The 16,069-nt window shown below is 55.3% G+C and overlaps 1 protein-coding gene across 4 annotated transcripts in view; it reads left to right on the top strand.

Moving 5' to 3' along the window:
* The first annotated feature begins 267 nt into the window (after positions 1–267).
* NUP98 (nucleoporin 98 and 96 precursor) overlaps positions 268–16,069 on the top strand; it is a 37,677-nt gene continuing 21,875 nt past the window's right edge. Inside the window, exons 1-13 of one of the 4 annotated variants that reach the window (XM_063393340.1) lie at positions 268–443; positions 1,693–1,825; positions 3,877–3,980; positions 4,374–4,475; positions 4,905–5,084; positions 5,785–5,924; positions 7,413–7,520; positions 8,103–8,286; positions 9,135–9,298; positions 9,991–10,128; positions 10,705–10,792; positions 15,093–15,185; positions 15,515–15,655. In XM_063393340.1, coding sequence (XP_063249410.1) covers positions 3,908–3,980; positions 4,374–4,475; positions 4,905–5,084; positions 5,785–5,924; positions 7,413–7,520; positions 8,103–8,286; positions 9,135–9,298; positions 9,991–10,128; positions 10,705–10,792; positions 15,093–15,185; positions 15,515–15,655 — 1,411 coding nt within the window. In that variant the 5' untranslated portion in view covers positions 268–443; positions 1,693–1,825; positions 3,877–3,907. The remainder of the gene's footprint in view (positions 444–1,692; positions 1,826–3,876; positions 3,981–4,373; positions 4,476–4,904; positions 5,085–5,784; positions 5,925–7,412; positions 7,521–8,102; positions 8,287–9,134; positions 9,299–9,990; positions 10,129–10,704; positions 10,793–15,092; positions 15,186–15,514; positions 15,656–16,069) is intronic. The other 3 variants (XM_063393338.1, XM_063393341.1, XM_063393339.1) reach the window with 3 other exon arrangements.

The following is a 16,069-nucleotide window of genomic DNA, read 5'->3' on the forward strand; positions in this document are numbered from 1 at the left end:
CTCCCGCGCGCCGCGACACACGATTGGTCCTCGCGGCAGAAGCCCCGCCTCCTCAAACGCCCCGGATGTCGGGGCGGGGCCGCGACACGGGCCGTTCTGGACCCTTCCGCGGCAATAAGCCCCGCCCCTTCCTCTGCTCCTCCGGCCAATGGGCGCTCAGTGCGGGGCACCCCCTTCGCCCAATCAGCGTTGAGCTCAGGGCGAGGGTAGAGGGGCGCAGCCAATGGGAGGCGGAAGCGCGACGGGCGGGGCGGGGCCGAGGCGGTGTCGAAGCGGCGCGCGGGGGAGGCCGGGAGTGCGCGCGCGGGCTGTGACGCAGCTGCGGCCCCGTGAGGCGGCGGCGGCACCGCGGGCCCGACCCGGCCCGGCCGCTGCGAGCGGCGCTTCCCGGCACCCGCGCTGAGCGCCGCGGCCTGCTACGGCTGCCCTGCCCGGTACGTGAGGTGAGCACCGCGGCCTGCCCGGCACGGCTGTGGCGCCGCCGCCGCCAGGCCTTTTGTGCCGGGAGACCGGGTCCTCCGCGGTGGGGGGAGCGCGGGGAGGCCCTGGGACGGAGGAAAGGCCGGAGGGAGGCGGAAAGGCGGGCGGGATTTCTCGGCAGCCCTGCCCCGGCTGTCTCGGGAGTACCTGCTCACGTTTGGGGTTCTTAGGCCGTTGTGGTTGTCCCGCTGCGGGTCCGGTTGGAGATTCCGGGTGTTTCCGCGGGGGATACGCGGCTCTGGATGCGGGTAACGGCCCGGCTGGCCCCGGGGCCGGGAGTTATTTACTGTCGTGGTAATTAGTCGTAGTTTAAAGTTAGGCTGGTTACATGTGAGTTAAAGTTATGTTGAAGACATGGGTTTCTTTGGGTGGTTTTAGGGGCGTTATGTGCTGTTGCTGTTAAACTTCAATTAGAGCCCTTTGGCGCGAGGGGTCCCCCCTCAGCTGGGGGCAGCGAGTGGGAGAGGGGTGTTGTGTAATACTCTCGAGTTTTACTAATTCTTGTCTAGCTCTTGAGTTCACAGAACCCTAGAATCAGTAAGGCTGGAAAAGCCCTCCCAGGCCAGGCAGTGCCAGCTGTGCCCCAGGCCCACCTTGTCCCCAGCCCAGAGCACTCAGGGCCACCTCCAGCCCTTGCTGGGACACCTGCAGGGATGGGCACTCCAAAGCTCCCTGGGCAGCCCCTGCCAAGGCCTGAGCTCCCTCTCCATGGGCAAATTCCTGCTGCTGCCCAAGCTGAGCCTCCCCTGGCCCAGCCTGAGGCCGTTCCCTCTCCTCCTGTCCCTGTTACTGGAGCACAGCCCGACCCCCCCGGCTGTCCCCTCCTGTCAGGGACTTGTGCAGAGCCACAAGGTCCCCCCTGAGCCTCCTTTTCTCCAGCCTCAGCCCCTTCCCAGCTCCCTCAGGAATTCTCCAGCCCCTTCCCAGCTCCCTCAGGAATTCTCCAGCCCCTTCCCAGCTCCCTCAGGAATTCTCCAGCCCCTTCCCAGCTCCCTCAGGAATTCTCCAGCCCCTTCCCAGCTCCCTGCCCTGCCCTGGACACACTCCAGCCCCTCCAGGGCTCTCCTGCAGGAGCCACAACTGGACCCAGCCCTGGAGGTGCAGGGAAGGAGGGGTGGGTGTGAACAAAATGCATGTGGTGGGAGAGTGAAATCTTTCATTTTTAAATAACTCCTTTTTTCTTAGACAATAACTCTTCAGGTTTTTTCTTAGGTAGTTTGGCGTTTAGTGTTCTCAGGACAATGGGAGAGCAGTGACTTAGAAAAGAGGAACCACAGGAAATGAGGAACTTGTGAATTTCCAGATAAGGCTGAGAGTCACAACATCGGAGAGCCGGAAAGTGCAGGTGATTTTTATCTGGCCTGAAAGGGAGAGTGTCACTTGGGCAGAGGGAGATGGCTGAAAATATTCCATAGGAATGGGGAGGTGTGTTTGGGGACAGGTCCTGATGGAGAGGGAGCTGGGTGCTCAGCCTGGAGAAAAGGAGGCACAGGGTGGACCTTACCACTGTCATAACTCCCTGATAGGAGGCTCAGCTTGGCCACCAAGGGCAATTTCTTCATGGAAAGGGTGCTCAGGCCTTGGCAGGGGCTGCCCAGGGAGCTTTGGAGTGCCCATCCCTGCAGGTGTCACCTGGAGGTGGCCCTGAGTGCTCTGGGCTGGGGACAAGGTGGGCACAGCTGGCACTGCCTGGCCTGGGAGGGCTTTTCCAGCTCAGGGATTCCATGGGAGAAGGTGAGGAGGGCTCAGGGTGCAATGTTGCCCTGTGCCAGAGGAGCTCTCCCAGGAGCCCCTCTCAGCTTGGGGAGCTCTGAGAGTTTGTCAGAGCAGTTTTTCCTGGCTTTTACCAGAATTTCACTGAAATTCTTTTTCCTGCGACGAAGGAAGCCTGTAAGGATTTGTGTGTGGAGGTGTGGAGACCCTTAACACTGCAGAATTGTGGTGCGTGTCTGTTGGAATATTTGGATGTGACACAAATCATGGTTTTAGTTCTTCTGTCAGGGTTGTGTGGGGTTGGGCTGGTTGTTCTGGGCTGATTTAGTCTCCAGCTGTTCAGGGATGGTGGAAGGCTGTGGCTGCTCCCAGTCTGGATTGGCCATTCCCAGAAAGTGCTGTTGATGTTGGGGAAACAAAAGCTTCAGTTGAAAGGATGGGCAGGTGGATGTGGAGATTTCACTGCAGGAGGCAGTGCCCAGTCCCTGTGAGCTTGCCTTGGCTGGGGGAGCTGCCAAACCTGGGCACAGGGAAAGGGCAGCTTTGGCCTGAGCTGGAATTGTTGGCTTTGGGAACGCTCCTGGTGCGGGCTGTTCTTGGATTGCTGATGTTCTTAGTTGTGCTTAGTGCTCTGTGTGGCTGCTGCTGCCAGGGAGTTCCTGGGAATGTGGGGGAATTCCTGCATTTCCTGCTCAATATGGAGGGGAGTGCAGTAACAGTAGTTTTTTTTTGTTGATAGAGCATTATTTTAGTAATTTTTCTGATTAGTTTTGTCATTTTCTTCTGGCTACTATGGCTTTTCCTGCATCATTACACCCTTTTTTTGATTAGCATGGCATTTTGGGGGGAAGTACTGTGGGTTTTTTAACATCAGCAATTTTGCTAATGTGACATTTTTGGGTTAATATGGTGTTTTGTTTTGCTAGTTCTAGTTTGTTGTTGCTAGTACTGCCATTTTGGGGGTAATGTGAATTTTTTGGGGGGTAGTACTGGTGTGGTTGTTTTGTTTTGTTTTGTTTTTTTGTTAATCTGCCGTGTTTTGGCTAATGTGGAGTTTTCAGTGGTGGAGCTGCAGGAAAACACCCCTCAGTTCCCTGACAGGTGCCTGAGGAGCTGTGGGATTGTGCTGGATGTGTTGACAAACTCAGAGTGGGAGCAGAGTTTGTGCTGAGGAGAGGCAGCAGGGAGTGTGCTGTGAATAAACCCTGGGCTGGAGAGGGAGCAGGGCCCGCAGAGCTCCCTGGACACAGCTGCTGGCAGGGCAGACGTGGGGAGCAGAGGCAGTGCGGGCTCCTGTCACCCCTGTGCAGTGCATCCCCCCTGGCCTGTTTGAGGCTGTTGGCAAAGAGGGTGGAACAGGAGAATCAGTCCTGGAAACGCCCCAGATTCCATGGGATCGCCACAGCCCGGGACACGGGCTGAGATGGGCAGGAACTCCAGCCATAATTAAGGGTGACACCTTTTTTAGGGATGCTGATGTTCAGTGACACCTCCTTAGCTGTGGTGTCACTGGAATGTTGGTGTCCTTGAACCCCCCGGGGTTCTGGCAGGGTTTGGAATTGCTCAGTGCCATGCGGTTGGTGCTGCAGGATTCTGGTGGGATTGCTGCCCTCGGCAATGAGGGAGATGGAAAATGAGCCTGCCAGCATGAGCTTTCAATAAAACCTGAATTCTGCTTTCCAGGTCTGGAAAGAAAACCGGATATATCCCAAAAATGTTTAACAAATCCTTTGGAACTCCGTTCGGAGGCAGCACCGGCTTTGGGACAACTTCAACTTTTGGGCAAAGTAAGTAAAATATCCAAGGTGGTTTTTAATGAGGTGTCTTTTCTTGGAGTACAGCTCAGAAAATTCCCATGGAGGTGGTAGTGCCTCGTGGGATGGAATTGGGGAGCCACTGGGTGCTCCAGCTGGCATGGACGAGGTTCAGGAGCCTGAGGCTTCACCCCAAGCTTTTTGGTTGGGCAGACAACCAGGAAGGAGTCCATGTCTGCTGTGGAAGCTTCCTTCTGTAGGAGGAGTGGCAAACGGAGCGTGTAGGGAAGCTGGCGTGGCTGGGGTGCTTTGGGGCTGGAACAAATGAGCAGGGGGTCTGTTGGGAGGGCTGGGAAGGACGAGCTGTGTGTTGTGAGGGTGTCTGTGGAGCTGCAGCCCGGGGCGCTCACGAGGCTCTGCCCGCAGATGCCGGCTTTGGAACGAGCAGCGGGGGAGCCTTCGGGACCTCGGCCTTCGGCTCCAACAACAACACGGGCAGCCTGTTCGGGAGCACGCAGACAAAGCCAGGTACTGCCCGGGCACGGGGAGCCCAGACACGGGAATGGGGAGTGCAGACAAAGCCAGGTACTGCCCGGGCACGGGGAGCCCAGACACGGGAATGGGGAACACAGACAGCGAAACACCCTCCAGGGGACCCCTAACCTGGGAACGGGGAACGCAGACAGCAAAACGTCCCCTGGGGAACCCCTAACCTGGGAATGGGGAGTGCAGACAGCCCAACGCCCTCTGGGAGACCCGTAACCCGGGAATGGGGGACGCAGACAGCCAAACCCGGGAATGGGGAATGCAACAGCCAAACAACCCTCTGGGGAGCCCCAAACCTGGGAATGGGGAATGCAGATAGCCAAACACCCTCCCCAACCTCAACAACGGGAACCCTGCAAAGCCCCCAGCAGGGGAGGTTGTCAGGGATTAACAGCCTGTTTCTGTCTGCAGGAGGGCTGTTTGGGTCGACCACCTTCAACCAACCGGCCACCTCCTCCACCAGCACTGGCTTTGGGTTTGGGACATCCACTGGGACATCAAACAGCCTCTTCGGAACCACCAGCACTGGTGGAAGCCTCTTCTCATCCCAGAATAATGCCTTTGCACAGAACAAACCAGCTGGGTTTGGCAGTGAGTGAAACTGGTTGCCCTGTGCAGCTGGATGGGAGAGCAGCGGGAGCTGGATGTCCCTGGGGGCGGGGACAGGGGTCAGGGTGGGGCTGGGGGGTTTCTCCTGGTGGATGCAGTGACATCCCTGTGCCCACAGCAGCCAGGGAGGAGCCCACGTGCTCCTCAATCTGTAGCTGTGATTCCAGCCCTAAATTTTAAAAGAAATTGCCAAAGGTGGTTGGCTGGGGTTTTTTATGCTGAAATCTGTCTTGATGCTGTTTGATTTTAGATTTTTATCCTGTGGCAGAGGAGTTACAGTTGGGTTTGTCTGTGGCAGGAGGAGATAGGGAATGCTGCTAAACTCCTCTGTAATTTCATGAAGCAAAAGCAACTGCTTCCAGCCCCTTCTGAACAAAGAAAAGGAGCCTCACTGATTGTCTTTATTATAAAATCACTGTATAATTTTTCTCATACTTGTTGGGAGTAGAAGGAATCTGGGTGCTGTGGTTTGTCTGGTGTTTCTGGGGTGCTGAGTTAGGGACCCTTCTGCAGCACAGAACTGCACTAGCAGCACCATCAGCTTCCAGCTTTGCTGTCAAATTATTTTTCCCAGATGTTTTTTCCATTTTCAAACCAAATTATTCTAATTCAAATAAGGTATTAGGGTTTAAGTTTCAAACTTTGGGTTTAATACTGATGTTATTTTTTATGCCTTTTTCAGACTTTGGTACGAGCACCAGCAGTGGAGGGCTCTTTGGGACCACCAACACCACTTCCAACCCCTTTGGGAGCACATCTGGCTCTCTCTTTGGCCCAACCAGCTTTACTGCTGCCCCAACTGGCACGACTATTAAATTTAATGTGAGTGCTGCTTTCTCTTCTAATCCAGCCCGGTCACTGTGGGAGGCGTTCAGTTCTGCAGTTGCTTGTGTGATGTGTTGGTCACTGAGGTGAAGAAGTGAGTTCATGTGCCAGTGCTCTGAAATGATTTGGGAATGTCCCTTCTCAGCACTGGAGAATTTCAGGCTTGCTGGGTTCAGAGCTGTGCTAACGCTGGAGGACTAAAGGAGCTCTTAGAGCTGAGCCTTCCCAGGAAGTGCTGTGGAATTCAAGGTGATCATGGCAAATGCTGGCAGCAAAAGCCTTAGAGACATCCTGGGATGGGTCAGAGTCAGCACAGCTCTCCTGAGCCAGCCTGGCTTTGGGAATGGGCCCTGGAAGGGGAGCAGTGGTGTCCTGCCTCTGGACGAGTCCCCTTTAAGACAGGATTCAGTAACTGCTGCCCAGTTCTGTGGCAGTTGGACCTGGAGCTGGCCCAGCAGAGAGGCCTTGAGGAGCTGGGCTGGCTGGGGCCTGCTGGAAGAGGGACTCTTTCCCCAAAAACTTGTTCATGTAGATCTCACCCCCCTTCATTTCTGGACTGAGCTGATGTAAGACTGAGGCTTTGGGGTAGAGCTGTGGTGCTGCCTGTGCTCGTGCAGTGCTGCTGATTTGTGCTTTCATAGCACTGCTAAAAAGGGGAGAGTGAAATTCGTGCAAAGCAGCAGGGTTTGTGTCAGAAGCTGAAGTAAACTGCTTTTAAAGTGAAACCGAAAGCAAAACTGCTGGGAGTTGTTTTGCGTGTTCCTGGCACAAATTCCACTGTTGATCATCATTGAACATGCCTGGGTGAGGCCTCAGCTGTACAAATAATGGTGGAATCATAAAACCATGAACTCACACAAGGTTTGGGTTGGAGGGACCTCCCAGCCCACCCAGTGCCACCCCTGCCATGGCAGGGACCCCTCCCACTGTCCCAGGCTGCTCCAGCCCCAGTGTCCAGCCTGGCCTTGGGCACTGCCAGGGATGCAGGGGCAGCCACAGCTGCTCTGGGCACCCTGTGCCAGGGCCTGCCCACCCTGCCAGGGAACAATTCCCGATTCCCAAGAGCCCATCCAGCCCTGCCCTCTGGCACTGGGAGCCATTCCCTGGCTCCTGTCCCTGCAGCCCTTGTCCCCAGTCCCTGTGCAGCTCTCCTGGAGCCCCTTCAGGCCCTGGCAGGGGCTCTGAGCTCTCCCTGGAGCTTCTCCTCTCCAGGTGAGCACCCCCAGCTCTCCCAGCCTGGCCCCAGAGGGGCTCAGCCCTGGAGCAGCCCCGTGGCCCCTCCGGGCTCTCTCCAGCAGCTCCAGGTCCTGCTGCTGTGGGCCCAGGGCTGGAGGCAGCTCTGCAGGTGAGGTCTCACCTGGTCAGAGCAGTCACACGGAGCCTCAGCTCTGTGCTGGGTGTGGATTTCCCGGGATGTGCAGGGGTTCTGGCCGTGTTCCCAGGTGTGTCTGGAGTTTAACGTGCCCCTTCCTCCCCTCCCGGCAGCCCCCGACCGGCACCGACACCATGGTGAAGTCTGGCGTGAGCACCAACATCAACACCAAGCACCAGTGCATCACTGCCATGAAGGAGTACGAGAGCAAGTCCCTGGAGGTCAGTGCAGGGCCACAGCCTCCCCTAGGCCCCTCTGCCCCGCAGATACAGATGTCTGTGCTTGTTCATGGGAAATACTGATGGGCCTTCCATGTCTGCATCACACACGGGGGCTGTGGTCAAGGACAGCAGTTAATGCAACGCCACGTTAATTGCAGTTGGGTTTTAATGCTTAATGCAGGTCTGGAGGAGCTGAAATTCCATCTTGTCACAGGGACATGAGATCCTGTTGGGAGCAGCCCTGCTCTGTGGAGATAACAGCAGGATCCCAGACAGAGCTCAGTTGTTTGTTATAAACTGGTGTTCCCAAGGATTTAACCTGAGGCCTTCCCGTTTGGGCTGCTTTGCTTGACCCTTCAAAACAGATTGTTTATAAACAGATCTGGAAAAAGTCTGGGATGTCAAATTGAAGCCCAAACCTGTATCTATGTGCGTGTCCCATTTTTGGTGTCCTTACTTTTAAAAATGTGGGTGTTGCAGCTTTTCTTGAGCCTTCACCTTGGTGAAGCTGAGGTGCTGTGTGAGTGTGGGAAGGACACTTGCCTGCCCTTGTCCATGTAAAAGAGCTGGATTTTCCTTTAGGAACTGCGCTTGGAAGACTACCAGGCAAATAGGAAAGGGCCCACGAATCCTGTGGGAGCAGGAGCGACTGCTGGCTTGTTTGGCTCTTCCACTGCCACGTCCAGCACAGCCACGGGACTTTTTGGCTCTTCTACTACCAATACAGGCTTTTCCTATGGACAGAATAAAACTGCTTTTGGAACCAGTAAGTACTGCCTGGCCCTGGCGTTCCTGTGAGTGCATGTGCAAATACTCTGTTCCGTTTAAAACTCAGCGATGCAAAATGCTGAAACACTGCTGTGAGCTCAGAGTTGTGCTGGTTGCATTGCAGACATTCACTGCTGGAGCTCCTTGCCATAGGAATCTATTTTCTTGCTTTCCCTTGGGAAATTTCAAACAGCAATTGGTTTTTTATTAGGTTTTGCAAACTGAAAATAAATACATCATAGAATTCCAGAATGATTTGGGTTGGAAGGGACCTTGAAGCTCATCCCATCCCACTCCTGCCATGGCAGGGACACCTCCCACTGTCCCAGGCTGCTCCAACCCCAGTGTCCAGCCTGGCCTTGGGCACTGCCAGGGATGCAGGGGCAGCCACAGCTGCTCTGGGCACCCTGTGCCAGGGCCTGCCCACCCTCACAGGGAAGGATTTTTTCTAATAATGGGTATTTGTGTTTGTGAAATTTGACTGTAAACAGATCCAAATCCTCCAGGCTTTAGGAGTGGAGGTGTTGTTGGATGAGCAGAGATGGGACCCAGGGAGCAGCTGCAGCTGGGCCAGGGCAGTCTCAGGCTGGAGATCAGGGCAAGGCTCTTCCCCAGAGGTGCTGGCACTGTTCAGGCTCCCCAGGGAATGGGCACAGCCCTGAGGCTGCTACAGCTCCAGGAGCCTTTGGGATGCCAGGGTGGGATTGTTGGGGGTCTGGGCAGGGACAGGGCGGAACGGGATGGTTCCTGTGGGTCCCTTCCCTCAGGACATTCTGTGACTGTTTCCTGTGTGAGTGCTGAGGTGGGATGTGCTGGGTTGGGGGTCTCACTCTGTTGGTGTCCCAGGTACGACCGGCTTCGGCACTGGCACCACCGGGGGGCTCTTTGGGCAGCAGTCGCAGACCACGAGCCTGTTCAACAAACCCTTCGGCCAGGCCACCACCACACAGAACACCGGCTTCTCCTTCGGGGGCACCAGCACGCTGGGCCAGCCCAACACCAGCACCATGGTAAGGGCTGGGATCAGGGGCTGCAGGACTGGGTGTTCCCATTCCTCCGCAGCGTGGTGAAGGCAGGGTGCAGTGGGGTGAGGAACCTCCTGGCAGGCAGCTTTGTTGCTGACAGCTGGAGAACAGCCAGCTGCTCACAAATCATGTACCCACTCACCTCCTCAAGCTGCCTCTCTCTAGCAACTCCAGTGCTTCTGATCATTTTCACACTGATGGTGTCATCCATGATTAACCTTGTATGGGAATTCAGATCCCGGGCTTTCTGGTGAAGAATGAGCAACCTTTGTGGGCTTTTGTGACAGGAAGATTCTATGTAGTTGTAACTTGTTATATAGCTGGAGGCTTTGGCTCCAGATGTCCTGTGTTCTTTGTGAATTTGTTGTGACTTCTCCCAGAGAACCCTGTGAAATGTTTCTTTTCCATCTCCCTTGCTCAAAGCAACAAGGAAGTTCCAATATCCTTTAAATCCTGGTGCATAAATTTTTGTTGTTTTTTTTTCATTTCCTTTTTGTAACTAATTTCATGGAGAAGGACTGAAGCTTCTGGAATGCTCTTCACCCCTCCTCTTCCCGCAGCGTGAGGGCAAATGTAGCATTGTTTTATTGCTTGATTTTGTGTGTTGGATCTGTTGTTGTCAGTGCTGGACTTGGAAAAGCCTGGGAGCATTACCTTAACCTGGTTCCTGTTTGTAGGGTCTCTTTGGGGTCACCCAGCCCTCGCAGCCTGGAGGCCTTTTTGGGACAGCTGCCAATACAAATGCTGGGACTGGATTTGGAACGGGAACTGGCCTGTTTGGACAAGCCAACACAGGATTTGGTGTTGGTGGTTCGGTATGTGTGTGCCTTTGTGGTAAAGAGAAATCTGAGCTGAGCCCTGTTGTAGGTGCTGTGTTAGCAAGGAAGGTGTGTTAGCTTGGAATTAGGATGTCTGAGGTACCAGAGTCAGGTGGTTTGCTGTGAACTGGAGGATGGGCAGGTGTAGTGGAGTCAATTGTTAACAAGTGATGTGTGGAGTGATGACAGCAGCAGGAGATGCTGAGGTCCTCAGTGCCTGGGGGTGCCTCAGCACAGGATTGGAGATAGAGGTTGTAAGCTGTGATGGACCAAAACCAACCTTGGTTTTTGATATTCAGTCATTTTGGTTCTGGCAGGGCAGAAATCACAGGATCACTGAGACTGGACAAGTCCCTTAAGGCCCTTGGGTCTGACCCTAACAGCTCTTCTGGGGGTCTTGCAGGGGGCTTGGGATAACCCCCACTTGTGGGAGGGCGGGCTGGGCAGGCTCAGCTGTGCTTGGCTTGAGTTGTGCTTCCTTGCCTGCAGCCAGACACGGATATAATTGCTGTGGCATTGTTTCCACACGGTTTCCAAACCCAGGTTTCCAACCTGCTGCTGTTTTCCTTTCAGACCCTGTTTGGGAACAAGCCTGCTGGATTTGGAGCCACCACGACCAGCGCTCCCTCGTTCGGTACCACCACGGGCGGGGGCCTCTTCGGTAACAAACCTGCACTGGGTTTAGGAACCCCACAAACCCTGCCAGTTTGGGAACAGGGGAAAAAAGTGTTGTTTCAATCATTAGATCTGTACTGTGTGTACCACACACTGCACAGAGTACTAGCTACGTATTGTAGTTGGAACTGTCAGGTGAGCAACAGTGCTGCCACAGGGAAATGTGCTGGGTTGTGCCTTTGCTCCTGGTGGGGCTCCCTGACTCGGGAAGTAGACAGTCAAGTGCCACTGTTTTGGTGAGTCCTTAGGAGAATTTTCAGCCTGGGATGGCCAGGAGAGCCCCTGGAACCCTGGGGAGCTTTGGGAAGGGCATTCCCAGCAGGTCAGGGAGGGGATCCTGCCCCTCTGCTCTGCTCCAGGGAGGCTCATCTGGAGTGTCCTGTTCACTTCTGGGCTCCACAGTTCAGGGAAGACCGGGAGCTACTGGAGAGGGTCCAGGGAAGGGCACAGAGATGATTTGGGGTCTGGAGCATCTCTGGTGAGGAGAGACTGTGGGAGCTGGGCCTGGTCAGTCTGGAGAAGGGAGGGCTGAGAGGGGATCTGGAACAGGAGGTCTGTGGGTTGGAGATGAGACTCACAGCACAGACCTCTTGTGAGTCCTGAGCAGCAGCCAGTGACCCGCTGGATTGTTCCAGGCTTCCTTTAGAGCCAGATTGAATTTCCCGGGTTTGGGAAGCCTGTTGGTCAGGAATCTCTGCACTGCCCAGGTCTGTGGGCAGTGATGTGTCTGCACCCAGGGCTGAGGTCTTTGTTCCCCTGGGGGCTTCTAGAGCAGGCCAGGTCAGCCAGAGTGGGTCTGTTACAGTCAGACTCGTGATGTGCAGCTGTGAGCAGCTGCCTATTGCTGCAGGGATCCACCAGTGTGTGCAGCTATCCCATCCCATCCCAGCAGTGTGTGCAGCTATCCCATCCCATCCCACCGCAGTGTGTGCAGCTATCCCATCCCATCCCACCAGTGTGTGCAGCTACCCCATCCCACTACAGTGTGTGCAGCTATCCCATCCCATCCCACCGCAGTGTGTGCAGCTATCCCATCCCATCCCACTACAGTGTGTGCAGCTATCCCATCCCATCCCACCGCAGTGTGTGCAGCCATCCCATCCCATCCCAGCAGTGTGTGCAGCTATCCCATCCCATCCCAGCAGTGTGTGCAGCTATCCCACCCCATCCCACTACAGTGTGTGCAGCTATCCCATCCCATCCCAGCAGTGTGTGCAGCTATCCCATCCCATCCCATCCCAGCAGTGTGTGCAGCTATCCCATCCCATCCCACCGCAGTGTGTGCAGCCATCCCATCCCATCCCACCGCAGTGTGTGCAGCTATCCCATCCCATCCCAGCAGTGTGTGCAGCTATCCCATCCCATCCCAGCAGTGTGTGCAGCTATCCCATCCCATCCCATCCCAGCAGTGTGTGCAGCTATCCCATCCCATCCCACCGCAGTGTGTGCAGCCATCCCATCCCATCCCACCGCAGTGTGTGCAGCTATCCCATCCCATCCCAGCAGTGTGTGCAGCTATCCCATCCCATCCCAGCAGTGTGTGCAGCTATCCCATCCCATCCCACCAGTGTGTGCAGCTATCCCATCCCATCCCAGCAGTGTGTGCAGCTATCCCATCCCATCCCAGCAGTGTGTGCAGCTATCCCATCCCACTACAGTGTGTGCAGCTATCCCATCCCATCCCAGCAGTGTGTGCAGCCACCCCATCCCACTACAGTGTGTGCAGCTATCCCACCCCATCCCACTACAGTGTGTGCAGCTATCCCACCCCATCCCAGCAGTGTGTGCAGCTATCCCACCCCATCCCAGCAGTGTGTGCAGCTATCCCACCCCATCCCACTACAGTGTGTGCAGCCATCCCATCCCATCCCACTACAGTGTGTGCAGCTATCCCATCCCATCCCACCTGTGTGTGCAGCTATCCCATCCCAGCAGTGTGTGCAGCTATCCCACCCCATCCCAGCAGTGTGTGCAGCTATCCCACCCCATCCCAGCAGTGTGTGCAGCTATCCCACCCCATCCCAGCAGTGTGTGCAGCTATCCCACCCCATCCCACTACAGTGTGTGCAGCCATCCCATCCCACTACAGTGTGTGCAGCCATCCCATCCCATCCCAGCAGTGTGTGCAGCTATCCCATCCCATCCCAGCAGTGTGTGCAGCTATCCCACCCCATCCCACTACAGTGTGTGCAGCCATCCCATCCCACTACAGTGTGTGCAGCCATCCCACCCCATCCCAGCAGTGTGTGCAGCTATCCCACCCCATCCCAGCAGTGTGTGCAGCTATCCCACCCCATCCCAGCAGTGTGTGCAGCTATCCCACCCCATCCCAGCAGTGTGTGCAGCTATCCCACCCCATCCCAGCAGTGTGTGCAGCTATCCCACCCCATCCCAGCAGTGTGTGCAGCTATCCCACCCCATCCCAGCAGTGTGTGCAGCTATCCCACCCCATCCCAGCAGTGTGTGCAGCTATCCCATCCCATCCCAGCAGTGTGTGCAGCTATCCCATCCCATCCCAGCAGTGTGTGCAGCTATCCCATCCCATCCCAGCAGTGTGTGCAGCCATCCCACCCCATCCCATCAGTGTGCAGATATCCCCTCAGTGTGTCCAGCCATCCCATCCCATCTCTCCAAGGCTGTCAGGGTGGTGCCAGACTCTCCCAGTGGTGCCAGGGACAGCACAGGGAGCCATGGCCAGGAACTAAAACACAACAATTCCAGCCCAGCCTGAGGAAGAACTTCCTTCCATGGAGGGGCAGAGCCCTGGGGCAGCTGCCCAGGGAGGGGCTGAGTGTCCCTCTCTGGACACATCCCAACCCCTGGACACGTTCCTGTGTCACTGCTGCAGGTGGCCCTGCCTGGGCAGGGGCTGCACTGGGGACACCCAGAGGTCCTTTACAGCTCCAACCATTGTATAATTCTGTGGTTGAAAATTCCTGAAACCAAAGATTTGGGGAGCAGAGGGGTTTGTTAGGGGGCTGTGAACACCTGGTGTTGGCACAGCAGCACTGGGAGAATGGGAATAAAACCAGAGATCCCCAGCTTGGGCAGGTGTCAGGAGATCCTGCACCGCAGTGAGGGTGAAATGAGTCAGCTCCAGTTTAGCTGGTGGCTGCTGTTGTCCTTGGTGGTGTGGAGGACCCAAGGCCTGAGGAACTGGTGGTGTGTTCCTGGTGGCCTCTGATGTGAGAACTGATGGTGGCTGAGTGACTGAGCAGGAGGAATGTGTAGGGATGAATGAATTGGCAGCTTCTTTCATGGGACTCTGAAATCTCTTCTGCCTTTTTAATTCTGGATTTCAGAGCAACAGAACAGTGTATCAGAGTGAGTAGGAGGGATCCTGCCATCCCTTTCCCGCAGTTCTGTTTTGTGCTGGTTATTTGAAGGCAGTGGGGCCTGCCATGCCTTTAGCCTGCTGTGTGCCAGGATAGACAGGGAACTCGAGGGAACTGGGTGATCTCTTAGGTCCCTCCCAAATCGAGCTCAGTGCAGTTCTTGGTGCTCTGAACCAGGGCAGCACCTTGGCAAGCAGGGTTTGATGGGTGAGCAGTCCTGGGGAAGCCTCCCAGGGGTGGGGAAGGTGCTTTTGATTTTCAGTTCTGCTGGTCAGGGTCTCCGTGGCCCCACCAGGCTGTTGGGGCTGGTTGGAGCCCAGCCTTTGCAGTGTGGGTTTGGTTTGCCTGTGGAGCAGTTCATAGGAGGAATGGGGCCGGGTTCCAGGGGGTTGGTGCACACCTGCAGTTTTTCAGTGTAATCCTGGCTTTGTGTACTAACCAAGCGTGGCATGGGGTCAGCATCTGCAGCAGAACTGAGCTCATGGCAGATGTGGGGTGGCCCTGTTGCAGCTACAGCCGTGCCCTTGAGCTGTGCAGATCTGAGCTCCCACCTGCTTTGTGGTGAGGGTCAGGGAAACGAGTGTGTGGTATAAACACCATGAAATGAGGTTTTTTCTCTCCAGGCACTCAACCCCAGCACATTTCACTGTGTTGCCAGATAGAGCAGCATCATGTCAGCTCTGCCTTTCAGGGAAACTTTGAAGTTTGTAACAAACTGAAAAGCTTAAGGAGGCAGACCAGCATTTTTCTGTGCTGCTTTGATGCTGTGTTCATAACTAAAGTGTGTTTATTACCAGTAAAGTCCCTTCTTGCTGATTGCCAGTTTAACTGCGCTGCTGGAAACAGTGAGAAATTTGACTTTGGCAGGGCTCTTGGACTCTGTGGTGCTTATTTATTGAAATGCATGGTTTTAATTTCATCTCCAATGAGCTGCTTGTTCTGTTGTCGAAGGTTTTGGTGCCAACACTGCTGGAAATAGCTTGTTTGGAAATAAGCCTGCGACGGGGACTCTGGGCACTGGACTAGGAACAGGGTTTGGAACAGGTAAGCAGTTTCCCAGCTCGTTTCTGGGCAGCTCCAGCCCTGGGGCAGGGCTGGGCATGTTCTAGCTGCAAGCCAGGATGGCTCAGGGCAGCTCCAAGGGGAGCTTCTTAGCACAGTGCCCAGTGGACTGGTAGGAACTGGGCAGCACTGGTGGGGCTGGTGAGGTCCTCTGTGCTCAGAGCCTCTGCTGTGGTCACAAGGCTTGAGTGCCTGCAGCATCTGTGGGCATGCAGAGTGTTTTCTGCAGTTTGATAAGGAGCTGATCCTTTGTTGTGCCTGCAAATGTGTCACAGTCCTGTGGTAAATGACAGTCACCTCTCCTGTCACAGCTCTGGGGGCAGGACAGACGTCCTTGTTTGGAAACACCCAGCCAAAGCTGGGGGGAACCCTGGGAACAGGAGCCTTTGGAGCCCCAGGATTCAACACATCCACAGCCACCCTGGGCTTTGGGGCCCCTCAGCCTGCTGTAGGTGAGTGCCATGAGCCTGCTGCCTGCTGCCCTGTTCCCCTGTGCCTGAGCACAGGAGCACACCCCTCCCAAAGGGTTTGGGAGGGCAGAGCATCTCCTGGAGGCCACTGCTGTTCTCAGTCGCAGTGCAGACCGTGTTCATGACCCCTTTTTTTGCTACTTATGTGTACATTTTTAAAAGAATTCCAAGTTGCTTTGCATGCCCAATAATTGCACTTACTTTAGAGCTTTGTCTTCAGGATTAGTAACATTTCCCATCATTGAACTTGGGGCAGCAAGAATAGATGTGCACAAAAAAGCAAGGGAAGTGCAGCATTGGCTTTTTCAGTAATTCCAGATGGGAGAGGCCTAGGGGGCCTTTATTAACAGGAATGCTGTGCCATTGGGACAGATAAAGGCCCAGCTGTCTCCAGCT

The sequence above is a fragment of the Prinia subflava genome, chromosome 3 (genome assembly GCF_021018805.1).
Source record: "Prinia subflava isolate CZ2003 ecotype Zambia chromosome 3, Cam_Psub_1.2, whole genome shotgun sequence".
Classification (NCBI taxonomy): domain Eukaryota; kingdom Metazoa; phylum Chordata; class Aves; order Passeriformes; family Cisticolidae; genus Prinia; species Prinia subflava.